Below are 27,093 nucleotides of genomic sequence, written 5' to 3'. Positions count from 1 at the left end.
CGTTTGCCATAACAGCGAAGAATTTGGAGGAAAAAAAATCGACATTTCTGGCAATAAAGCGGCAAAAAACTATTTGCTTTACTCCAATTAGCGCCTGTAAAGTTGTAACCATGTTCTGAAATGTGTCTTCAGCTGTCACCGTGGTTCATCTCGCTGTTCTTAGAGTTACCGAGCTACATAAACATACTCACTCATGTTGATTTGAAGACGACGCGCTGGTTTTGGGGGGAAGGTTCCGCGCTCGTGGCTTTAAGTTCACGGCGGTTGTGACGTCAATACTTCCATATTGTTCGGCTGCATGTGTTTTTTGACCACGGCTTCATGCGTGTTTGTCCAGTGAAGTACTCCGGAGTATTCAACAGTATATATAAAGTATACTGTCAGAGGTGGAAGATGTTTACACGGTACTTAAAATTTTTTAAAAAAAAGGTGTAAAGGAATGTTTTTGTAGTCTGGTAAATCAAAAATATTCATAATTGGGAGATGCAGAAACTGCAACTCTCGTCTGTAATGCAGTGAAAATACAAAAATATCCCTCTAGAATAAAATGCAGGATATATATATATTTTAAAAAAAAGTCTGATTGGAAATACTGGAAGCACTAAAACGTGTTTGCGTGGTAAAAGTACTCGGTTATCTCCCACCTGTTTACAATTAACTGATTGTATCCATTTTAACCTGCTGGCTAATTGATTTATGATTTTATGACTTTGGCTTCTGTCGTTAACATTCAACATTATGTGGGCGTGGCCTCATCTCCAGTAGCCATTCATAGCAAGAGCTGAAAACATATTTTTCACCTGTTTGCTTCCCAACGTGCAGATCTAACGCTCCGTGTGTGTGTGTGTGTGTGTGTGTGTGTGTGTCTCCAGGATCGACCCACATCTTCACGCCCACCAGCCTGCTGAAGCAGCTCAAGGCCATGAACAAACCAGAAGAGGAAGTCACAAGCTAAAATCCTCCAATCACATCTCTCTCTCTCTCTCCTCTTCACCTTAAACCCCGCCCCCTTTACCTTAAACCACGCCCCCTTTCCATCCTCCCTCTGTGTCCCGCCCCCTACACGTGTCTGCATCCTGCTAGAGAAGAAAAAGACATCTTAGATGATAACAAAAATTATATATATATATATATATATAGGATGTATCAAAGAATAACATTGTTGCAAGTATTCCCACGTTTTACAATGGATGCAACTAAATGAACTAATAATAAGAATAAAAAGGTTTAAATATCTGAACAGAAGGCCATTTAAAAAGTACCAAAATGTAAAACTGTATGCTATGACACCTGTGCAAAAGAGGTGGACATGTTCTCTTGTTTGTTCCTTTGAGTTTCCCCCTCGGTGCGAGGCGAGTAGGGATGTGCAGTTTGAGAGGTTGATCTTGTAAAATGTATCATAAGTCGGTCATAATGCAATCCCCCCCTCCCCCCCCTGCCCGTTTGAGATGTTCGTATACAGTAGCATGCTTGGACTCGTGGACTGTTAATGTGTGTGTATCCATTGTGGACGTTCTGGAAGCCGCAGAGTTAGCACTTAGCTTTTTTCCCCCCGTAAAGAGCTTGAATACTTCAACAAACTTGTTGTTTAGAGTATAAATACACGCTTTGGAACCACCGCTGCTCGTTGGGTTGAACTATGGCGCCGTGTCATGACTAAACATGTTGGGATATCTCGGTGTATACATGAGAATATACCTTTAACAACATAATAGTTTGATTAAAGAATAAATATTTATATATAGGTTTATTCTTTTACTCAAACTGTTTAAATGAACATATGAATATAACACATTCCATGACTTTTCCAAAACTTTTCGGATTACTTTTCTTTTTTTTCCAAGGACTTTTCCAGGCCCGGAAATAAACATTTTAAAATTCCACGACTTTCCCAGTTTCCCAGGACTTTAAACCAAATTTCCATTTGGTGAAATCTCTGTATTTACATGAGTATATACCTTAAATGACACATAGAATACATATTTATATAAAGATTTATTCTTTTAATCAAACTGCATCACTGAACATGTGAATAGAACTAATTTCCAGGAGTTTAATTTTCTTTCCAGGCCTGGAAATAAACATTTTGAATTTACATGACTTTTACAGGTTTTCCATGACTGTACGAGAATATATATATATATGTGTATATATATACACATATATATATATATAAATGGGGTGCATGGAATATTCGTCAGTATGCAAAAGGAACAAAAAATAAATAAAAAAACAGCGGTTCAGATAATTTATTCACATTTTTTTGTGTTAACTAACATGTAATCTAGCCACGCCCCCTTGACACACCCACAAAGCCAGAAAAATGAGCGTCTCATACTCAAAAAAATACATTTGTTGAAATATTCGTGAAAAAAAAACAGAAGAAAGAAGAAGAAACCCCGCTTGTTTGAGTAGACATTGAAAGAGTAAAGAACCAGAACCAGAACCAGAACTCACCCCTCCTCTGCCTGCCAGACTGTAAAGTATTTACTTGCCACGTCCTTTTTTCCTTTCCTCGGAGAAAACTTCACGTTTTAAATGTCGAAAAATGCTTGCTGATATTTAATGAATAATCCTAAAAAAAGGGCCAGTTGTATTTCAGTATTGTATCCTGTCAGATTTAAAGTCTTATCATTGGTTAGTAACGATGTTTAATTGGGCCATGCACTGAGTAGTGTTGTGTGTGTGTGTGTGTGTGTGTGCCATATTGTTGCCGTTTTTAGCGTCTCACTGTTGATTGGTGATATTTCTGTGACGTAGTGAAACTTTTTCCTTTTTTCCAAATGTGTCGATGTGAAGCCGCCGTGTTTGTGACGTTTTAGCCGTAGCTGTTAGCGCTCAACTGGGAAAACAAACTTAATATCTATACTTTCTTTGCCCGTTTTTTCCTCTGGTGCAACGTCAAAACCCTCCGATTGTGAATAGCTTTGCAAAAAAATAGACTCTTCTTTCATTTATTTCTTTATTTCCTCCCTCCTTTCCCAGCCAAACAAGTTGTAAATTGCACTAATGCGTTTTCTGTGATGCAAACGCTTGACTGTGTTCATTTTGTATTGTTATGATTTGCTGTTGTATAGGGTTTACTCTGTCAAATTGATTTATATAAACATTATTTATCAGAGGAAAAAAATAATAGTGATGCATTAGTCTGTCCTAAAACTGTTTAACTTATTGGGATTGTATGTTTGCGAGTGTTGAAGCACAAACAATACTTCCATGTGTACTGAATATGTACTAAGGCTGTCTAATAAATTGGCTTCCATTACATTGAGACTTTTCTTGAAAAAATATTAAAAAATCTCTAGATTTTTTGGGTTAAAGTAAAATTAAAGAACGTTTTTTTTCATTTTTTACCTTTTATTTGGCTCGTTATGGTCAACTCAAAAGATTCCCTGCAAAATGTAAAAAAAAAAAAAATTCAACAGTTTAAAAATGAAATACAAATTAGAATCAAGAAATGTACAAAAAACAGAATACATTTAAAACGTTCACAGTTTTACGGTCTATTTCTACCAAAATACAATTCACGAATTTGCTGTAAAAAGTCCAACAGTCCTCTGGATACGTTCGCATGTCCACCGACGTATCAAAGAATGATCCGCAGCAGCGCCGCATGCTCCAGAGTGTGATCAACGATCCGCACAAAGCTGCTCGGTTACAGTAGACGGGCTCGTCGTTACAATTACAAGCAACGTGATTAAAAATACTGTGCAAAAAATGTCAGGCTAAAAAAAATCCACAGTTTCAAATGTATAAATATACAAAAGAGTTAACGTAGCAGCAGACTCATTTTGAGGATACCCAGCGTCTCCCTCCACACAACGAGCTCTGGCCGTTTATAAAATAGACCCACGATGTTCTCCGGTCCAAAGCCGACTCGACCGCAGCGGCGATGCGTTTGATTGACAGCTGCTGTATCGACAACAAGAGTACGCAGCAGACTCTACGACACTAGAACATATCGAGATATATCTTATTATTACCACAAGTTATGTCAATATGTATTCATCTTGACCACGGCCATATTAAAAACAGCTGTAGCTTCTCGTGTCCAATCACGAAGAGGCTACCAAAGACTTCCCAGCACGTTGACACAACTGATCCACAGCGCTACGTAGTTTACAAAGTCATTTAAACGCCAGCGCAGCTTTTGAACTCATTAATATGACGTCATCATTATCGTCCGTCACCACCGTCCCACGAGCCGGTGCGGCTGACACCGGCCACGTCAACAAGTCACGTCTCGTTTACCTGGTCCTGCACTCGGTCCCTTCTGGTGACGAGGACGCCGCCCTCAGGCGACCCGTCCTGTGCTGCCGGTGGGAGGAGTGAGCCGTCTGGTAGCTGCAGGACCGAGTCAGCAGCTCCTGGTATTGCACGCCGGTGGCCAGAGAGCGGGCCATGTGTCCGGAGGTGTCCTTCATGTGCTGCGCCGCTCCGATGGCTCGGTCCAGGGAGCTGCTCACGGAGTGCTGCCGGTCGGGCGACGGCAGGCGTCTCGTCCTTTCCTTCTTTTTCCGGCGACCTCTGACCCCTGAAGGCGTGCTGTGGCTGGGAGACGCATGGAGGGGCGACGAGTACATCCTGAACACATGGATAGAATGAGGAAGACAAACACGGCTCAGGTTTGTGAACGAGCACAACAAACAAACTCAGTTTTCTTTCTTATGCTAAAATATGTACTGTAAGAGGGATAATTTGGATATTTTAAAGTGTAAAGTATATATATATATATACACACACACACATACATACATATACGTTGAGCGTATACGTCGTAGAGCCCATTTTCTATTATTTTCATGTGCACTCTGTTCTTTTAGCAGTTTTTATATATTTTGGATTCATTTTGGATTTTTTTATAATATATATATATAAATAATAAAAAATATAAAATGTGTACATATATATAGATTTATATATATAATTGTATATCTATCTTTTAATATACAAAAATATATTTAAAAAATACAATATATAACAAAAAATAATATTTATATATATGATGAGGATTTCAGCCACTGGCGTCTGAAACAGCTTATTGTTCATTTTCTTTTCACTATAAAAATCGTCTGGGGCGTGTGTGTGTGTGTGTGTGTGTGTGGAGGTAGGTTGCCTACAGGAGTGGCGGCGGGTACACTGGCATGTACTGCACCAGTGCAGGAGAAGCTGCCACTGCAAAGTGTCCGGCGTCTCTCTGCGGGTGGCAGCGCGTGGCGGGCGGCTCTGTGGGTCAGCAGTAGATGAAATGAACTGCGGACTGAACCGATGTGACCTGACCAGAACTTTGTGTCGCAGCTGTGATCACATGGTGTCTGACCTGGCTCCGTGAGGGTTATGGAGGGTTCCGTATGTCCGCAGAGAAGACAGCAATGAGTGCAAAAGGAGTGGGCCGGCTCTCTGGCGCCGCCAACTGGCACGGAGAAACAAACCAGAAACAAGCAGGCATCAAAAATGAGGACAAACTCGACGTTCTTTGCATTCGGGCAAAAAAAAAAACGAAAGACAAAATGAAAGAATGTGTGAATGAAAGCATCCTCCTCACGCTCAGGTCGCCCTCGGTGACGTGACGAACACCGGGGGCGAAGAGGAGCTCGGAGGCCTCGGCCGTCGGGTTCATCTGCCGTGTCCGACGCGCCGAGCTGCCGCCCTGCAACGCACACACACACCAACACTCAGCAGCGTGGCAGACACACACCTGTGCTGGCAGATGTGCGTCTGGAATCAAAAATAACATCAACGCGGTGTTGCCGCCTGAATGAGACACGTCTGGTAGTGTGTGTGTGTCTGTGTGTGTGTGCGGATGTCTTCCTCTGGCTGACGAACTGGAACTAAACCCAATTACTTAACTTTAGTTTTTTAAATAGTGTTCGACGCAAAATATATGGAAGAATGTGAAGGCCATGGGTGGGTGGGTGTTTTATTATTCATTTTTATTATTAGTAGTTGTTATTTTGTTTTGCCGTTGTTATAATTTGTATCTTTTATTTACTTTTTGGTATATTTTTTACAATTGTAAACTGATTAACACGTACAGAAAAAATTTTATATACATTTTCTTTGATTCCTGGATATCAAATTGTGCATTATCATCAATTTAGCAATATATATATATATTTAAAAAATAATAAGAATATCAACACTTAGTCATATGTGTGTCTATGTAAATATTAGGCTCTCACACATTTTGGGATGTATTTGGAAGCTGGTGAATGCAGGAGACTGAAGTAAGGCTTTTATGAGCACTGATAACAGCTGTGTACATGAATGGGTTAGGATACCAGCGCTCCACCATCTGGAAACAATATAAACATGTGGTCTGACAAGCATTTACAAAAGGAACCATTGCATCATGATGAAATACAACAAATGCTTCAGCGTTTTGTCAGGTAACTGCGATCTCAATTAGTTTTGTGCTCGATTACAAGCAATGTCCACACGCCTGACTCGGCACTCTAAGTCGCCGGAGGTTCATCTGGATTTGGAAAGATCGGCTAAGAGAAGGTCTGAGGTCGCCGTGAAAATGTCTGCGGTACGGGACGCGCGTTCTTACTGGGGTGTGTTCTGCTGCGCTCAGCATCTGGGTCGCCCGGCGCTGCGTCGGATGTTTGAGTACAACGGGACACCAGAGGCCGAGGGTCGGGGGAACAGAGCTCTGAAGCCGTCACTGAAGACAAACAACGAGGCAGCAAATCAGAATGTACACACACACACACACACACACACACACACACACATAGACACACACAGACACACACACACACACACACACACACACACATAGACACACACACACAGACAGACACACACACATAGACACACAGACACACACACACACACACACACACACACACACACACATAGACACACACATAGACACACACACACATAGACACACACATAGACACACACATAGACACACAGACGGACACGCACACACACACACAGACACACACACAGACACACACACACACACACACACACACACACATAGACACACACACACACACACACACACACACACACACACACACACACACACACACACACATAGACACACACACACACACACACACACACACATAGACACACACACACATACACACACACACACAGACACACACAGACACACGCACACACAGACGGACACGCACACACACACCGACGGACACACACACATAGACACACACACATAGACACACAGACACACACAGACGGACACGCACAGACAAACACAGACGGACACACACACATAGACACACACACAGACGGACACACACACATAGACAAACACACACACAGATGGACAAACACACACACAGACACACACACACATAGACACACAGACACACGCACACACAGACATAGACACACACACACAGTGTTTGTGAGCATGTGGACCTCCACGCCATGTGGTCCCGGTTTGGGGATCAACTTACAGACGTCCGGCGTCCTCGTCCTCGTCCTCGTCCTCGCCGCGGTCGCCTCGACCTCATCCCCCGCCCGCCCGTCTCTTCTTCCCCGGACGTCACGCCATCGCTGCCCAGACCTGAGCGGAGGAGAGAAGACGGCGTTGAGGACGCGCGGGAACATTTTTCTGCGTGTTCGGTACGGTCGCACAAAACAGAACCTGGTGCGAGGCGTGGAGGCGTCGTCGCGGCCCGACGCCGCTGCTCTCACGGGGCTCGGAGGCGGCGGCGTTCTCACACAGATTTCGATTCTGTCCCTGAGTCTGGCCACCTCGGCCTGCAGCTTCTGGATCGCACCGCTGAAGAGAAGATGTGCAGTGAGGTCACGTTTGCGTCTCGTACATCCGATGAGTTGTTTTCAACGTGAACACCGACGTGCTGCATTGTGACAAGAACACGAATCGTCCGGGTGTACAACGCCACGCTTAAAAAATAAAAAAAAGAGTCATGCGACACCACGCCATGCAGGAGTCAGGACACAGTATACCTGGTCATATGTAACCACATTCAAAAGCGGCCGAGTCTGTAATCAAATCCATGGAAGAAGATGAGGATTAAAAAAAATTGCTGTTGCCGGGTAAACTTCATCAGGAATAATTGTATCTGCAGGGAGACAAACACCTGGCCATATTTGCACAGCTGCTGCTACACACACACACACATACACTTACTTGCGATTGGCCACCTGACCACGGGGATGCCGTCCAGCGGGGGAGGAGCTTCGGAGGGAATCCATAGATTCTGTGTACAGGTGATTGTGTCTGTCTTCAGTGTGAGCTGCGAAGGAAGGACAGCACGGCGAGTTAAAATACACAATGCAGGATAATGAATAAGTACATTAAAATTAGCAACAATCTCACATGACGGGACAGAACTTGGGAGGACTCACATCCGTCTCTTTCCAACCCGGACTCACTGGTCTCATCGTCGGCCGCGGGTCGATCCGTCTGGCGGCGGCGGCGCTGCGGCGAGCAGGAGGACGTGCGTCTCCTCGGCCCGCTCCGGGTTCTCCGCTGCTGGTCGTCACTTGAGGGCTCCGTCGCCACTCGACTGCGTGACGACGACGAAGCGGGAGAGGGGACTGGGACTCTCTGAGGATTACCCAGGTTCCCCTCCTGAGGCACTGAAACACTGGAAGAATATTCGATATTCAAACATGCAGAAAACACTAAAAAGACTACAAAAATAACCAGGAAGACACCTGGGAGAATCAGGGGCTATAGAGTTGTGTGCTGTGTGTGTGTATAACATGGGTGGGGGATGGCCCAGGTGGTCAAATCTATTCAAGAGGCAGTGATAGCCTGTCTCACCTCTCTGGCGCCCTCTGGTGGAGAGGACTGGGAGCGGCTGCTGGAGTCAGCCGGCTGCTCTCTGAACAGACACACCCGCTGTCCGTCCCCGGAGAGATGATCCCATCCTGGTTCAACGCAACGCCGGACAAAGATCGTGAACATTGAGGTTCAATGTTCATTTTTATTGATTTAAATGTTCCTCACATTACATTCAGAGTCTCTGAGCTCAAAACCCACGCAGTGTGTTCCCACAGTATATAAAGAGACTGAAGACTCTCCTCTTATAGTCTTATAGTTATAGGTCTGAACCAGGTTCACCTGGTCCAGACCTAGAGATGCTGCTAGAGGCTGAGAGGCTGCTGGGGACGTTTAGGATACACTGAGCACCTCTCTCCTCTTCTCTCTCTCCTTATGGATGACTTTACATCTCTCCATCACACATTATTAACTCCCCGGAGTCTTTGTGACTTCACGTCTCATCGGGTCAACTGGACCTGGCTGAGTCTGATGCCTCCTGCCACGGCCCTGACAGACGGTTATTCCCCCCCAGGCAGTTTTTACAAAAGTAAACCGACCTGAGAAAGCACTCCGCTGCTCCCAGTTTGGAGTTTGGAGTTCCTCTCCTCCAACGCTGTGATCTCTCCCAGGCTGCAGCTGTGGGACTCGCCCACCTTTGACCTCCTTCTGCTCCCGAGAGGACGCAGTGTGCCGGAGGCCCTGCGCGAAGGAGAACTGGACCTGCTGGCTTGCTGCTTGACGGGAGGAGAGTCCAGATGCTCCGATTTGTCTTCCCTGGCAACAAAGAAGGGCGGCGAATTCAGCCATGTCTTTATTAAAAAATGTGCAAAAGATTGCAGGTACTATTTTACATTTAGACAGGAAAGTACTCTGATTAGAAAACCCTCAGAGGTTCAGAGGTTCCCTGTGCTGCTGGTGAAGCTGCAGCTCCTCTCGTCTCTGAAGACTAACCTCTGTGGAGGACTGTCCTCCGTTCTGTGACTCGGTCTTTCTCTCTCTCTGCCCGCGGGCGGCATGTCGCTTCTTAAGGCAGCAGACAGGGAAGCTCCTCCCCTCTGGCTGCCGTCTTGGACTTTGGGAAGCTCCTTGAAGCTTTGGTCGCTAAACAGAGGAAGGAATATTTCTTTTTTTAGGGTGCAATAATGTGAAAGTAAGGAGTCCAGCCTGCAGGCAGCGCTCCTTACTTTCCTTATCTCCTTCTGACAAAAATTATCAGTACGTTTTAAAAAGTATTTCACTGCAATAAAAGGGTACAGATGGTGACGATTCCCACTGTTATCAAAGAAAACAAACATTCCCACTCACTGATCCGTCAGTGTGGTGAAGTCTTGCTCGACGAGTCCGTATTTGCCATTCAGAGGTTTGAGGTAGAGAGAGTTAAGAGTTTCCTCGTCTTCTTCAGGACTCTCTTCACTGGCGGAGCTCACCTCCATCGCCGCTGCCTCGCCCGGGTCAACCAGCAACGGCACAGGAGGGCTCTGGGAACATGTACATGAATACACATGAATACACATAAACAAATGTAATGTAACATTTGGTGAAATGTCTGTCAGATACTCTTTGTTTGGTTTATTAATTCTTTCTAATACCCAGGAATGTTGGAATCGCTATGCAGCAGAAACAAGTAACAATTATCTTATTATTAATTTATTTGCCAAATATTTTTGGGATGTATCATTTAATCGTTTGTTCTTTAAAATACAAAACATTTATGAGAAATATCCATCTGTGAGATGGTACCTGCGGGCGAGTCGGCGTTTCTCCTCCCTCAGAGGGGGCAGGTGACGGCGTGGAGTGAGTCGGCGTTTCTCCTCCCTCAGAGGACACAGGTGAGGGCGTGGGGCGAGGAGGTGGAGAGGGAGGAGCCACACAGGTGGGCTGCTCTTGTTGCATCTGTCCCACCTGCTCCTTCAGCTCCTCCATACACAGCCCACATTGGAAGATCAGACCCTCTAGCTCCCTGATACACACACACAAATTATTTCTTTATAGATAAATATATATATATAAATATAAATATATACATATATATGAATATATAAATAAATATAAATAAACACACATAAAATATATATATATATATATATATATATATATATAAAATATATATATAAATATACAAATAAATATAAATATCAATATAAAAATGTAAAAAACAGCAGAGTGCACATGAAAATAATAACAAATGGAATATATGACTTATTTATCTCACCGTTCAGAGTCAAAGGGGCTGATTTGGGCCCCACGCTGCAGCAGGACTTTGTGTTCATCCTTCGCTAACAGGTAGCCTCTTTCTAAACAGTTGAGGCCCTCAGCCAGCTGAGAGAGAGCCTGAGGAAGAGTTTGGATTACAGGTGGATCCAAGAAGACATCCGTCTGATCAATTTAAACCGAGTTGTTGTTCTTACCTTCATCTGGTCAGAAGGCAGGAGTCTGTTGCTCTTCAGGAGATCTTTAAAACTCTGCATCTGAAGGAAGAACAAGAAACACCTTTAACTCTTTATCGCATCATCTCTTAAATCTGCATAGATTTCTCTTCCGGTGTGAATCTCTTGCCATCTCACGATTTGATTTGGATTCTTTGGATCACAAATTAATTCAAAACATTTTCCGATTAAAAATAAGTTCCTCGCTTTAGGACAGAGGAGTCCTGACTCCAGGGTACTCTGAACTCTGAACTTTTTATATCTGGAAAAAAGTTATATAAACCAAATGCAATAATGTAAACATAAAAAAACAAAAAAGGTAACATTCTTTGAGGCTAAACTTCCACACAAATATATGTTTTACTCAATTGACAATTGACTTAAAAGCTTTAAGAATAACTAATTCAAGTTAAACAAAGAATTAAAATGCTGCCTGAGTCTTTGCCTCAGGCTAAGGCTCGTAAATAATTTTAATTAAAAAGATTGTAACACTAAACTGGTATTTTGTGTGCTTTTACAAATCACCCAATAATGCGTGACTATACGACGTTGTGTGTATGGTTATAGTCCATCGCTAATGCAACAGGTCGTTTACCTGCTGGAGGAACCGGTCGGCCTGGCTGTAGATAATCTTGGCCAGCTGCTCTCCCACCGGAGGGTCCGGGCTTCTTGTGGCAGATGAACTTCCTGTTCATTTGACAGACGGGTGCAGAGGAAACAATGATATGACGCAACTTGTACAGAATGATGCAACGTCAGCAGCGGCTGAATGAGAGGTGACACCTTGATGAAAATGTCAGTGCAGGGTTCATACACATGTTGAACAATGGATTTCCAGGACTTTTTAAAAAATCTTTGTGCATACATTAAAAAAGTGAGAACAAATTTCGTATTTGAACTAACAAGGAGAATTCCAAAGGATACAGTAAATAACCATAAATGACAGAAACGAATGAGAGACAATAGTTTGATTAAAAGAATAAACATTTATATCTTTTCAGTTACGGTGTGTTCAATTGCAGCGCAAACAAATATTTTCAGCCTCATTCTTTTAAAAGCATATTCATTATTTAAAATTCAGCGTAAATGAACATGTGAATATCACAAATTTCCATGACTGGGGGATTTTTTCTACTTCTTCCAGGTCTTTTCCAGGCCTGTAAATAACCAGGACTTTTCCAGGTTTTCCAAGAGTTTACGAACCCTGCGGTGACACTGTGTCATTGTACAGTAATACATCCGTAGAGCAGGGCGACTCACATACATATGATGTAATAAAGTGATGAATTTGACGGTGTGGAAGAGGACGCATTTACTCTGATTGTTGCCGGGTCCGTTCGGGTGAAGAGACGCCGAGCTGAACTCGGCTCTCTGAGGCCGAGTGAAGTCCAGCGTCAGGACCGGGGAGGAGTCCCGGTTCAGTCCCGACTGCACCAGGTGGCCGGGCTTCGGAGGGTCAGAGTACAGGTTCACCTGAGGGAGGTATAAAAAAACACTAATGAAGTGGCATATACACCTGGGTTTCATTTTTTTGTTTCCCCTAACATTAAATTCAGCTTCCATCACATGTATTAAACAGTTAGGAGTGGCGGAAAGTAATCAGTCGGAAAGATGGAATGATATAAACGAAGATCGTTAATCAGGCCGGAGTGTTTACATTATTAAGTCAAAAGTAAATGAGTTTTGTATGAAGCACTAAAGTCTAAGAAGATGCATTTCCAGTTGTTGGAACTCATCATTCAGGGTTCACACAGGACATGAAAGAAAAAACCTCTCCAATTACAAATAATAGTAATCGGGCAAGACATTTGTCCCCCTCCCCTCCCCCCTAAAAGACACACAGCAAACTAATAAACAGTTGAATAGACGTCTGACACCTATGTAGAGGTTTCACGTTTATTTTCATCAGCCTCCCTTTTAAATATTTAATTTCTTAAATTTCTTATCAAATGTTGGCTTCTACAGTGCAGCTTGATTTTGTTCATACAATTATATTATGATCATTATTAATATCTACATACAAGAATCCCTGAAATAAGGCAATCATATCTCTGACTTTCTATTCCTGTACTTGGCAAAGGAAACAAAACCGACCGACCAACAAGTCAACAAAACCAACAAGTCAACAAAACCAACCAGGTAACCAACCAACCAGGCAACAAAACCAACCAACCAACAAGTTAACAAAACCAACCAACCAACAAGTCAGCAAAACCAACCAACCAACAACAAGGCAACAAAACCAACCAACCAACCAACCAACCAACCAACCAACCAACCAACCAGGCAACAAAACCAACCAACCAACCAACCAACCAGGCAACAAAACCAACCAACCAACAAGTTAACTAAACCAACCAACCAACAAGTCAACAAAACCAACAAACCAACCAACAAGTTAACAAAACCAACCAACCAAACAACAAGTCAACAAAACCAACCAACAAGTTAACAAAACCAACCAACAAGTCAACAAAACCAACCAACCAACCAACCAACAAGTCAACAAAACCAACCAGGCAACAAACCACATAAATATCAGAGTAAAATGATTGGAAGCTGAAACTGACATGATGGTTAACGGTTCTCCGTGCGCCGTCGTTAATGAAGTGAATCGGGTCTTTGAGTTATACGTGTAAACAATATATGTTTCTACAGATCAGTTCTACCAGGCCTACGTGCATTATTCCATTTGTACGTTTCCTTGGGGAAGAAGTGCTGTAGTGAATTACAATTGAGAGCCAAACTAAACATTGTGCCCCCAGTCTGTAGGCTTAATGCCTTTTAAAACTCTGCACCGCCGCAAACCATTAAAAGTGATAGATTAAAGCCACACTTCTACATTCACTACCTTGGCTTGGAGGCGCAGGCGATCGATGGTGTTCTCCGCCTCGGCGTACTTAGTCAGCAGTCTGTTGTAGTCCTCCTGCAGAGAGGAAATGAGCGAGGAAGAGGAGGAAATAGAGAGAAAATGAAGCGTGTGACGATGGAAACAAGCCATGAGTAAATAATAATCAAAGAAGAGTGCAAAGTTTCCCTTGGGCTGAACATAGCAGCTTGATTATAAACACATCGACTAAATAAATGCACCGATTCTCTGGTATAAATACTGTAATTTTAGAAGTACATTCATAAAATAAATTTGTGTTGGAAGGATAATTCTTTATTTCTGTATTACAGCATAATTGAGAAAAAATGTAAGTTAGGTTTTCTCAAGGTCAATGACGTGAAAGCGTCGTTCCATTTCCCAATTTTAATCAATACCTCGGAAGTATAAAGATAAATCACAAGCTGAAGCTCTTTCCCCGGTGCTGTAGACGGACTGCATTAACAATGTAATACTGTGATACACACGGGAAAAGTGATATCGATAACTTCCCTGTGCCATCCCAGACTAAAACAGAAAGGAAACTAGAATGGGCACTCGGTAGAGTGCATACCTTCGCATATCACAAGATTGGGCATTGAATTATGAACATTTTGGCATTAGTTGCATGCCAATTGGATAGAAATTGGTAAAAAGAAGATTTTGACCTTTCCATGACCTTGACCTTTGACCCAATCGATCCCAACATCTAATCAAATGGTCCCCGGATAATAACCAATCATCCCACCAAATTTCATGCGATCCGGTTTAATACTTTTTGAGTTATGCGAGTAACACGCATACAAATAAATAAATACACGGCGATCAAAACATAACCTTCCGCATTTTCAATGTGAAGGTAATTACTATTTATGATTGATGTTCCCTCCTAAAATGTCTATAAAAAATGAACGAAGAAGGTTTCATCTTCATCACTTTTTTTGGTGCGATATAGCCTCGTAAAGTATACATCCCCAACTTTGAAGTTTCATTTCCCTAATGGACGCCATCCCGTGTCGTCGCTTCAGGATAAGAGGATGTAAAGATGGCGGGGAAGTGTTTGCAATCTACTTTAGATTTCCCTTCGGACGTTTAAGAAAAATTGGGGACAACTCGACTATTTCCCGGGGATCCTGTTTGATTGAGAAGCGTCACTGGTAGTTGACTTTATCTTAGCTACCGTTTCATCTCGAGCTGGTCCCCGGTGTGACGGAACATTTTAGAGCCATGAATGCATTTCTGCTTTTTAACGATTAAATCACACAAAACATGCGTAATCATTGCATCATCAGGTAATGCTGTGCTAGCCCGTGTTCAGAGGAAGGCCGGCACTGGGCCAGAGTCAAGAAGAGAACAGGACTTTGATGTGAAGAAGAATCGGTCCCACGAGCCACACTGGGGAGATGAACTGGATACAAGGAAAAGATGAGTAATGTTCTCAGCTGACCTGGAAAGAATAGATCCAAAATCATAAAGAGCGAATGATGACCCCCTATTAATTTAATATATATTTTCGACTGGTGGTCTGTCTTTTCTTTATCTTCATTTTTTAGATTTGTTTGTATTCTTCTTTTCTATTTCATTTAATTTTTTCTTTTTGTCATGTACAATGTTTTTTTGTGTTTTGTGTGTTTTGAGTGTTTTTTTGGTTTTTTTAATACATTAAGCGTCTTTGAGTATTTTGAAAAGCGCGATAGAAATGTAATGTATTATTATTATTAGAAAAAGCCAGAGTGTGCCAAATCTCACAGCGAATCACACGCTGCATCCTCACCATCATTTCATTTGACCGCTTCTGATGGTTTTGTAAACTACATCCACACTACGCTGACTCCAGGTTGATTTGTAAAACAATCGATTCATATTTTCTAAAAACAATAGGCATAATCCCTTCTTCCCCTCCTCAAACATCCCAGCTCGCCTCAACAGAGGACCCAGACTCTCAGCTACTGAACTTCTGACCCTCTGTAATCGGTCACAGTGCAACCAAACTCACAATTAAGTTGTTCTCGTGACAGAACAGCACGTTTTGTTTCCGACAGCCATAATTAGAGTGATGAGACGATGCAGTTCCGGTCTCTATCTGTAGTTGGTCGAGCAGCGCGGTGGTCTGCTGGTGGCATCTGAACTCCTGAGGCACCGTGGCGTCGGGGCCACTGGTTGGTTTATAAGAGTCCGACGAGATAAGAGAGCCGTCGATGGTCTCCAGCAGGACTTCTTTCACGATGTCGACGGCGGACTTGAACCCAAAGGGGAGCCCGGGTGACGAGGACCCCCTCCTGGAGGGGTGTTTGCTCTTGGGGGGGCTGTAACCATCTTTGGGGAAGTGGACCTTGGGTTCCACTTTGGAGAAGTCTGGCGTGCGGTAACTCAAAGGACATTTTCTGGACACACAATTAAATACGTGGTTAGCGCTTTATATGAAAAGAACTAACGATCATGATCAAGAGAAAGAAAGGATACGACATAGACTACCGTTTAAAAGTTTGGGGTCAGCCAGAAAACTTTGTGTTTTTCATGAAAACTCACTTTTTATTCATCAAATGAATTACAAAATGAATATAAAATCTAGTCAAGACATTGACAAGGTTAGAAATAATGATATTTATTGTAAATATTAATGTAGTTCTTCTTGTGGCTCAAAGGAAGGCCAGTTTTAAAGCTTCTCTCACCAGCATAACTGTTTTCAGCTGCGCTCACATAAAAAGGGTTTTCAAGGGTTTTCTACCCCTCCGTTAGTCTTCTAAGGCGATAACACAATGTACCATTAGAACACTGGAGATGGGCCTCTACACACCTCTGTAGAGACTTCATTACACACCAGAGAATAGTCATTTACACATTAACTATGTAGAGAGAGTATTCATGATTAATTTAATGTGATCTTCATTGAAAAAAACAGTGCGTTGAAAAATAAGGTCATTTCTAAGTGACCCCAAACTTTTAAACGGCCGTGTAAGACGTGATTTAAACCTCGTCGCTGTGGGAATGTGACTCACCTGGATTCATCCATTTCAGCAGCATTACTTCCGGCTCTTGGCGTTTTCTGCACTTTATCAGGACTTGCGGTCCGCGGTTTATATTTTAAGGAGTTTACTTTGGCCGCGTTGAGGGAAAGATTCTTAGTAGCTTCGGGCGAGTGCGGCCTCGTCTTCCTCGGTGAGGGAGTGGGCCGCTTGTGAGGCTTACCTGGCTGAAGAGAAGCCTTATTTACTCCGCTGTAATGCTCCGACGCGCCGTCTTCAGAAAACGCGGCTGCTGGCTGACGAGAACTGGACCTCGCGTGGCTCCGGTGCGACTCTGGAGGACTTTCGGTGAAGCTCATCTCCGGAAGGCTTTCAGCGTCAATACCAGGACCGCCGGCGGCTATTTCCTCCGCCGTGAAGTGGACGAGGTGGGGGAAGGTGAGGGCTGTGAGAGCGTGAGAGGCGCCGATGGGTCCGGGGCGCATGTTCGGACTACTTTCCGAATCCGAACCGCGAGATGCCGGCATCTCCAAATCCTCCAGCGCGTCCGCCAGTCCGATGACGCCGTTCTCGTCCATGTGGCCGGCGAAGTCGTCGTCTCTCTCCGCCTCTTCTTCATCCTCGTCCTCGTCGTCCCACGCGTCCTCGTAGATCGCCGAGCTGGCGGGCGAGGTACGCACCGGGGCGAGGGTCCACAAAAGAGTCCCCGCCGTGGTTTTCTTTCTCGTCTCCATTCGCCTCTCTGACCTTTGACCTCAGCCGGGCACAGGAATGCCTCGCCCCTTTCCTTATTGGTCTGGCTCCGCAGTGAGGTCCGCGTTCAAAGCCATGGCTCCACAAGGCTACGGGTTGCAGGTCATGGCGATAAAGCGGGAATAAAAAAGGTCCAGAAGGCAGAGATGAGGAAGACCGGTCGGTCACTCTTCAGTCTTGAGGAAGAGGAGATCTTTCTGGGTGCAGTTCCTGAAAAAGACAAGATAGTATGAGCCCCATAGGCGCTATAATCTGTGAGCAATACACTCAAGAAGAGGAAAGTAATTGAAGGAAAAAATAATGTATATAAAAGGACACGATCATATTAAGATAGAGAGATAACAATGACATTTGTTTTAACTCAAGCAACAAAAGGGTTCAAAACTACAACAGACTGAAATCTGATATTGAAATGAAAATGTTCAGTATTTTCAGGATAAATTCACACAAAAAACTAACAACATGCATTGCAATTAAAGCACCAAATATACACTTTGTCCTGGTTATAAACACCAAAAATTATAAAAAATAGTGATTAAAAAGTTTGAATTTTAAAACAATTTTAAGATTTTACTTTCAGATATTCAAACTTAACGCTGTATTTTACTCACACACCAGTTAAATGATGTATTATCCAGAATGCTTCAGCAAAGCTACCAGCCAATTTGTATTATGAGTATATTTCCATGCATCGGGTCATGGATTCATTAAAAGCTGTTCATTTGTGTTTCTTTCTCGGGAGTAATGTGCAGTCGTTCTCAACATCGACTTCATGACATCGTCTGTCATTTTATTGACTTGCGATGAATAAAACAAAAAATAAAAAATAAATCAAGCCATCGTGAATATAAGCAGCAGCCGTTACAGCCAGAGAATTATCTCAGGTAAAATACCTCAGAAAATATAATGGACTATAATTGCCAACAAATGTATTGGATTAAGATGCAGCCTTTAAGGACTCGATTTCTCCGTTAGTCTCTACACAACAGATTATTGCCCCCCCCCCTCCCCCCCCTACACACACACACTAAAATCCTGTGCCACGGTCTTATTACAGACGTATCGTAAATGTACCAGAGGCTCAGACTGCTGGTGCACAATGTTGCATCGAGCCCCCCCCCCCCCCCCAGTGTATTCCCAGAGCCGCAGCAGTGTCACCATGGCGACGACACACAACACGAACACAGGCTGCGATTTTCAGCATCCGCGATCAATCTTTAAGAAGAGTCTAGACATAAAGGCCAGCGCCTCGCCCGAAAGAAACGGTCGGCAACAGAGCCGCCCAGAGTGTATTCAGACCCAAACGTCATCTTTATTCATCTATTTAGTGCTTTAGCACCAGAGTCACATACTGGAGTTATCCTCTTGTATTTTGATATCGCAGTAAATTTACTTAAAATGTGCACAGATGCACTTTTTTTTTAATTGACTTTATCAGGAGGCAAGTTTTTTAATCTAAATAATCCAGACACTTATGTGCATCAATGGATTACCGTAGTTTTTATTGCGTTATGAACAAAAAATACATAAAGCTTGGTGTGTGCACGACAGACAGACTTACACTGGAAGACTTTCTGGGGAAAACCTGATCTGATGAGGAGAGACGGCATTCATCCCACGTTGGACGGAGCGCGTCTCATTTCTGCGAATATGACCAAGTTGATCACCGGACTTAATCTATGACAACCCAGGGTTCAGATCAGGAACCGGGAGCAGAGTTGTAGTTTAACACCCTTCTCTGCTCTTCCATTCGAGCAGTTACCCACCCTTGACTTTAGAGTAGAGACTGTGTCTGTCCCGGCCACTTCACTTCAATTAAATAAATCAAAAGTAAGCAGAAGAGAGAGTCGACACAATAACCTTATACAAGTTAACACAATTATTTCAGCAGTGCAACAAAATAGGTCTATTAAATGTGGTCTCCTAAATATTCGATCTCTGTCATCTAAAGCTGTGTTACTGAATGATTTAATATCAGATAATCACATTGATTTATGTTGCCTAACTGAAACCTGGCTGAGCCATGAAGAATATGTCTGCCTGAATGAATCGACTCCTCCAAGTCATATTAATACTCACATTCCTCGAGGCACCGTTCAGGGAGGTGGAGTAGCAGCCATCTTGAATCGAGCCTATTAATTAATCCTCAACCAAAATTACACTACACCTCATTTGAAAGCCTTGTTCTTAGTCTTTCACATCCAACCTGGAAAACACTACAGCCAATTCGATTTGTGATTCTGTACCGCCACCAGGTCCATATTCAGAGTTTATATCTGAATTCTCAGAATTTATATCAAGTTTGGTTCTTAAAACCGATAAAGTTATTATTGTTGGAGATTTTAATATCCATGTGGATGTTGATAATGATTGCCTTAGTGCTGCATTCATCTCCTTGTTGGACACTCTTCTGTCAGAGAGTACAGAAACCCACTCACAGCTTTGGCCACACGCTTGATCTTGTTCTTACTTTATGGCGTTGACATTGAGCATTTGAACGTCTTCCCACAGAATCCTCTTCTGTCAGACCACAACCTCATAACTTTTGAATTTATACTACGAGTGTACTCCGTTAGTCAAAGTTTCTACACTAGATGTCTAACTGATAGTGCTGTAGCTAAATTTAAAGCGATTCCTTCTGTATTTGATTCCGTCTCAATATAACAGAGGACTCCTGGTCTAACTTTCGTCCGTCCCAGATTGATCATCTTGTTGACAGTGCCATAGGCTCTCTGAGAATGACACTGGACTCGATAGGCCCTCTGAAGAAGAAGACAGTGAGGAAGAGGAGGTTTGCTCCTGGTATAACCCTCAGACCCAAACTGAAAGCAAAGCATCGAAAGCTTGAGCGCATATGCATGCTCACTAATCTCGAAGAATCCCGCTTAGTTTGGCGAGATAGTCTTAAAACATATAAGAAGGCCCTCCGTAATGCCAGAGCAGCCTATTACTCATCAATAATAGAAAAATAAAAACAACCCCAGGTTTCTCTTCAGCACTGTAGCCAGGCTGACAGAGAGTCACAGCTCTGTGAGCCGAGCATTCCTATAAACCTTAGTGGTAATGACTTTATGAACTTCTTTAATGAAAAGATTTTAACTATTAGGGACAAGATTAATAATCTCTTGCCCATAACCAGTGCCAATCTGTTCTCAAGTGGAATGGCCTTGGAAACCGCTGTATGCCCTGGTGTATATTTGGAGGATTTTCTCCTATCAACCGTGACCAATTATTTTAACGGTTTCTTTTTTCGAACACGTCTACCTGTCTCTCTCCCCCCATCCCCGAGGGGCTGCTTAAAGACGTTTTGCCTTTAATTGGCGGCTCTCTATTAGATATTATCAATGTGTCTCTGCTAACAGGCCACGTACCACACTCCTTCAAGGTGGCTGTTATTAAACCTCTCCTGAAGAAGCCCACTCTGGATCCAGAGGTATTGGCTAACTACAGACCGATCTCTAACCTCCTTCCTCTCCAAGATCCTTGAGAAAGTAGTGCTTAAATCAGTTGTGCGACTTTCTACATCATAATAGTTTATTTGAGAAATTTCAATCAGGATTTAGAAAACACCACAGCACCGAGACGGCACTGGTGAAAATTACAAATGACCTCTTAATGGCAGCAGATAAAGGACTCCTCTCTGTCCTGGTCTTGTTAGACCTTAGTGCTGCATTCGACACCATTGACCATGACATCCTGTTACAGAGACTGGAGCAGTCGATGGCCTTTTCAGGCACGGCACTAATTTGGTTTAAATCCTATTTATCAGATCGATCTCAGTTTGTATTTAGCGATGACGCCTCGATAACCACCAACGTTAATCACGGAGTTCCACAAGGTTCTGTGCTTGGACCAATTTTATTTACCTTATACATGCTTCCTTTGGGCAATATTATCAGGAAACACTCCATAAACTTTCATTGTTATGCAGATGACACTCAACTATATTTATCGATAAAACCAGAGAGCAACCAACTCTGTAAAATTCAAGCATGTCTTAAAGACATAAAAACATGGATGACCTGCAACTTCTTGATGTTAAACTCAGACAAAACCGAGTAATTTTTAATCGCCCTGAGCACCTCAGAGATCAATTATCTGGTGATGTGGATTCTGTAGACGGCATTGCCCTGGCATCCAACACCACTGTAAAGAATCTTGGCGTTATCTTTGATCGGGACTTGTCCTTTAACTCCCACGTAAAGCAAATCTCAAGGACTGCATTCTTTCATCTACGTAATATTTCAAAATCAGGCACATCTTGTCTCAAAAAGATGCAGAAAATTGGTTTCTCGTTTCGTTACTTGAGACTGGATTACTGCAACTCCTTATTAGCAGGCTGCTCTAATAAATCTCTTAGGTCCCTCAGTTGATCCAGAATGCTGCAGCTCGTGTTCTCACTAAAACTAAGAAAAGAGATCACATCACTCCTGCACTAGCTGCTCTGCACTGGCTCCCAGTAAAATCAAGAATCACTTTTAAAATTCTTCTCTTAACCTACAAAGCCTTGATTGGTGATGCTCCATCATATCTTAAGGAGCTTGTGTCGTACTATATTGCCACTAGAGCTAGCGCTCACTAAATGCGGGACTACTTGTAGTTCCTAGAGTCTTAAAAAGTAGAATGGGAGCCAGAGCCTTTAGTTATCAAGCTCCTCTTTTATGGAACCAGCTTCCAATTTCAGTCCGGGAGGCAGACACAGTCACCTCGCTTAAGAGTAGACTTAAGACCTTCCTCTTTGACAGAGCTTATAGTTAGGGCTGAATCAGGTTTGCCCTGGTCCAGCCCCTTGATATGCTCGTATATGGTTATAGCTGCTGGGGGCGTTTTAGGATGCACTGGTACCTATCTCCTCTTTTTCTCTCTTAAGCCCCTGGTCCAGCCTTATGTGCTGCTACAGGCTTATAGCTGCCGGGGGGGGTTTTTTAGGATGGGAGTACCTATCTCTTTTTCTCTCCTTATGATGAATTTTCATCTCTCAATCACACGTTACTAACTCTGCTTTCTCCCGAGAGTCTTTTGACTTTCGTCTCATGGGTCATCGGACCCTATGATGAGACGGCATAGATCTCTGCCTGATGATGGATCTGGTGTCGTGGAATTCCTGCTCATGACTACGCCACTGTCCTGTTGAGACTCCGCCTCCTCCCCACCGCCATCTGCCTGATGGATCGTGGAGGTCTCCATCGTGGAATATGCCTACTATGAACTATTCATACACTCTGTCATATTCATTGAATGTATTTTAACTCTAAATCTGTCCTTCTGTACACATTACATCTATTGCATCTGTCCATCCTAGGAGAGGGATCCTCCTCTGTTGCTCTCCTCCAGGTTTCTTCCTTTTTTCCCCTGAAGGGTTATTTGGGAGTTTTCCTGGTCCGATGTGAGGTTTTGGGGCAGGGATGTCTATGTACAGATTGTAAAGCACTCGTACAGATTGTAAAGCACTCCGAGACAAATTTGTAATTTGTGAAATTGGGCTATACAAATAAACTGAATTGAATTGAATTGAATCATGCTCTCTCGACAACACACACACAAGCCATGAGAGAAAACACACACACTCTCAAGCTATAAGAGAAAACACACACACACTCAAGCTATAAGAGAAAACACACACACTCTCAGGCTATAAGAGAAAACACACACTCTCAGGCTATAAGAGAAAACACACACACACATAAGCCATGAGAGAAAACACACACACTCTCAAGCTATAAGAGAAAACACACACACTCTCAGGCCATAAGAGAAAACACACACTCTCAGGCCATAAGAGAAAACACACACACACATAAGCCATGAGAGAAAACACACACTCTCAAGCTATAAGAGAAAACACACACACTCTCAGGCTATAAGAGAAAACACACACACTCTCAAGCTATAAGAGAAAACACACACACTCTCTCAAGCTATAAGAGAAAACACACACACTCTCAGGCCATAAGAGAAAACACACACACTCTCAAGCTATAAGAGAAAACACACACTCTCAAGCTATAAGAGAAAACACACACACTCTCAGGCCATAAGAGAAAACACACACACTCTCAAGCTATAAGAGAAAACACACACTCTCAAGCTATAAGAGAAAACACACACACTCTCAGGCCATAAGAGAAAACACACACACTCTCAAGCTATAAGAGAAAACACACACACTCTCAGGCCATAAGAGAAAACACACACACTCTCAAGCTATAAGAGAAAACACACACACTCTCAAGCTATAAGAGAAAACACACACACTCTCAGGCCATAAGAGAAAACACACACACTCTCAGGCTATAAGAGAAAACACACACACTCTCAAGCTATAAGAGAAAACACACACACTCTCAAGCTATAAGAGAAAACACACACACTCTCAGGCCATAAGAGAAAACACACACACTCTCAGGCCATAAGAGAAAACACACACACTCTCAGGCCATAAGAGAAAACACACACACTATGAGAGAAAACACACACACTCTCAAGCCATAAGAGAAAACACACACACTCTCAAGCTATAAGAGAAAACACACACACTATGAGAGAAAACACACACACTCTCAAGCCATAAGAGAAAACACACACACTCTCAAGCTATAAGAGAAAACACACACACTATGAGAGAAAACACACACACTCTCAAGCCATAAGAGAAAACACACACACACACACAAGCCATGAGAGAAAACACACACACACTCTCAAGCTATAAGAGAAAACACACACACTCTCAAGCTATAAGAGAAAACACACACACTATGAGAGAAAACACACACACTCTCTCAAGCCATAAGAGAAAACACACACACACACTCACCATGAGAGAAAACACACACACTCAAGCTATAAGAGAAAACACACACACTCTCAGGTAGACATAAGTCAGTTTGTAACTAATAATAACCATCATAAAATAGAAAGGTAAGACACACGTCCTCCATCCCTGCTCGTGAGCAGCTCTGCCAACTCTTACGAAGCCATTCCAGGTTCAGGTGTGACATCATTTCTGTCTCACACACACACGCAGAGACGCGTTGCTCGTTTCCAGCCTGTGTGGCCGACTGCCTCTCGCCGAGGAGCGAGCGCAGAAGAGAAGCGGGCGGCGAGGAACCTCGAGTGGCATCGGGCGCATCCTCGGCCGGCCGTAAAACGGTGGGCTTTTTCTGATTTCTGCTCGGGGTAAAAACAAAGGAACGACTCACCTGTCGCTCGGCTGCCTGAGGGTTTATCTCGGCCACCAGATGGGGGGTGTGAGTGTGTGTGTGGGGGGGGGGGGGGGATTACGCTGCTCTAAAGCCCTCACAAGGGGCTTTCCAGACAATGATCATCAGTGTCATCGTTCACCTCCAGCACAGGAGGAGGCCCTGGCCGGTCTGTGGTCATTCCACAGCCGTGGGGAAGTCATTCAGCCTGGTGGCCAACAGGGAGACCCCGCGGATGACCACAGCTCAGTGAGAGAGTCACTGTACCTGCCCCACAAGATGGCAGAGGTAGAGCGGGCTGTCTGAGTGTGTGTGTGTGTGTGTGTGTGTGTCCTGTTTCGGACGGCCTAGTGACAGCTAATCTTCTTAGGAGGCGCAGGGAGAGCTGAGGGCTCAGAGAACAGAGCCGAGGGCGCTGGTGAGAAGATGGGCTGCAGAGAACGGGACAATTATTCAGAATCGACGTTCGTGCTGAAATTATTTGTTGATTTATCAATTACTCGTTAGAAAGAAAAATCTAAATCATTTAAATAATTTCTCACGCAAAAATGTTCACGCGGATTATTGATTTCAAGAGGTCGTATTTGTTCCTCATTATTCTAAAGGGGCATTGAGAGAGTTTGTAGAAAATCGTAGTACTTTTTTTCCGTTGCAGAGCGAAATGTCAAACACAATTAAGGAGTGAAAGTTGGAAATAAACTCTTTCAATATAAGTATTGTAAAATTATATTCACTACATGACAGGTGAACTGAGTAAAAAACTAAAACTAACTGATGACACGATGAGAATTCCCCAGTTTACAGATACTTACACTGTGTTCTGATATTGTCTGGTTGAATATGCAAACGAGGCATTATCTAATAATAATAACTCAGGCCATGAGAGAAAACACACACACACACACACTGAGGCCATGAGAGAAGCACTTTAATTTATTTCCCCCTGTATATTTAGCATTTAGTATTAGTATTTAGTTTTGTAGTATTGTTATTGTTATTGTGTTTTATATTTATTTTCATTGATGCTCTGATGTGCACCGCTGCTGTGATTTTTTGAAATGTCCCCACAAATAAAGGAATATCACATCATAAAACACACACACACTCTCCGGCCATGAGAGAAAACACACACACACACTCAGGCCATTAGAGAAAACACAAACACACACACACACACATTTACCCACACACATCAAAACACACGCACAGACACACATCCACACACACACACACACACACACACACACACACTCACCCACAAACATCCAAAAACACACACACAGACACACGCACACACACATCAAAACACACACACAGACACACGCACACACACATCAAAACACACACACACACATACTCACCCACAAACATCCAAAAAAAACACACACAGACACATCCACACACACCCACACAGACACACACACACTCACCCACAAACATCCAAAAAGACACACACACATCCACACACACACACCCACACAGACACGCACACACACATTTACCCACACACATCAAAACACACACACACACAATTAACGTCACTTTGATAAACAGTATCGCATCGCACAGTTACCTCATACTGTTCCGTACAGATCCGTCGACTCAACGGGCTCCACTGTCAACAGACCCGGTGCTGCTTCACTGGAAGACGGCCAACAGGCTGGGAGGGGGTCGGGGTTGGTTACCTTGACAACCGCAAAACTTTAAAAGAGAGAGAGAGAGAGAGACCCAGCCCGCGTCACCATGGGCACACACCGCCACAACAAACACCCACAGCTTACGGGTCACCTGAGGTTTCCTCAAAACACTCGTCAACCCGTAAAACACAGCGACGTCCTGCTCGGACCTGTTCCCCGGTAACGGGTCAGGAGCACAACGGTACCGAAGCTAGCTAACGGTCAGGGCCAGTTTCAAAAGTTGGCCGCCGTTACCGCCACTGAGCGTTACTCCCAACGCAAACTTTAAAGACACCACAGCCGGCATTAAGTTGTCGTTCAGCTAAACTAGTTTCGTATTTATGGTACCTTGACGTTGGAGGAGTCACGCGAGTTAATCCCTCCCGAGAAAGACGTGTTTTCTGATATTTAGGAGGCTAATTGTG

The 27,093-nt window shown here is 43.4% G+C and overlaps 2 protein-coding genes across 3 annotated transcripts in view; one reads left to right on the top strand and one right to left on the bottom strand.

Annotated features, from left to right (window-relative positions):
* The window catches only part of stxbp1a (syntaxin binding protein 1a), a 37,520-nt gene extending 34,253 nt beyond the window's left edge, over nucleotides 1-3,267 (top strand). Inside the window, exon 19 of one of the 2 annotated variants that reach the window (XM_056432151.1) lies at nucleotides 873-3,267. In XM_056432151.1, coding sequence (XP_056288126.1) covers nucleotides 873-955 — 83 coding nt within the window. In that variant the 3' untranslated portion in view covers nucleotides 956-3,267. The remainder of the gene's footprint in view (nucleotides 1-872) is intronic. The other variant, XM_056432150.1, reaches the window with a different exon arrangement.
* Nucleotides 2,235-27,093, bottom strand: akna (AT-hook transcription factor). Its single transcript, XM_056432149.1, has 24 exons — nucleotides 27,017-27,093; nucleotides 26,566-26,693; nucleotides 17,071-18,000; nucleotides 16,068-16,455; nucleotides 14,057-14,131; nucleotides 12,522-12,678; nucleotides 11,801-11,892; nucleotides 11,188-11,247; nucleotides 10,992-11,110; nucleotides 10,520-10,739; nucleotides 10,085-10,257; nucleotides 9,731-9,880; nucleotides 9,337-9,553; nucleotides 8,780-8,886; nucleotides 8,359-8,600; nucleotides 8,141-8,246; nucleotides 7,631-7,768; nucleotides 7,440-7,549; nucleotides 6,554-6,667; nucleotides 5,546-5,650; nucleotides 5,321-5,413; nucleotides 5,121-5,226; nucleotides 4,252-4,584; nucleotides 2,235-3,392 (listed from the first exon to the last, which is right to left on the bottom strand). The coding sequence occupies exons 3-24, from the start codon at nucleotides 17,769-17,771 to the stop codon at nucleotides 3,344-3,346; spliced, it is 3,855 nt and encodes a 1,284-aa protein (XP_056288124.1). The 5' UTR covers nucleotides 17,772-18,000; nucleotides 26,566-26,693; nucleotides 27,017-27,093; the 3' UTR covers nucleotides 2,235-3,343.

The sequence above is a fragment of the Pseudoliparis swirei genome, chromosome 15 (assembly GCF_029220125.1).
Source record: "Pseudoliparis swirei isolate HS2019 ecotype Mariana Trench chromosome 15, NWPU_hadal_v1, whole genome shotgun sequence".
NCBI classification, from domain to species: domain Eukaryota; kingdom Metazoa; phylum Chordata; class Actinopteri; order Perciformes; family Liparidae; genus Pseudoliparis; species Pseudoliparis swirei.
The sequence above is the reverse complement of the archived record's forward strand: the minus strand, read 5'-3'. Positions and strand labels throughout refer to the sequence as shown.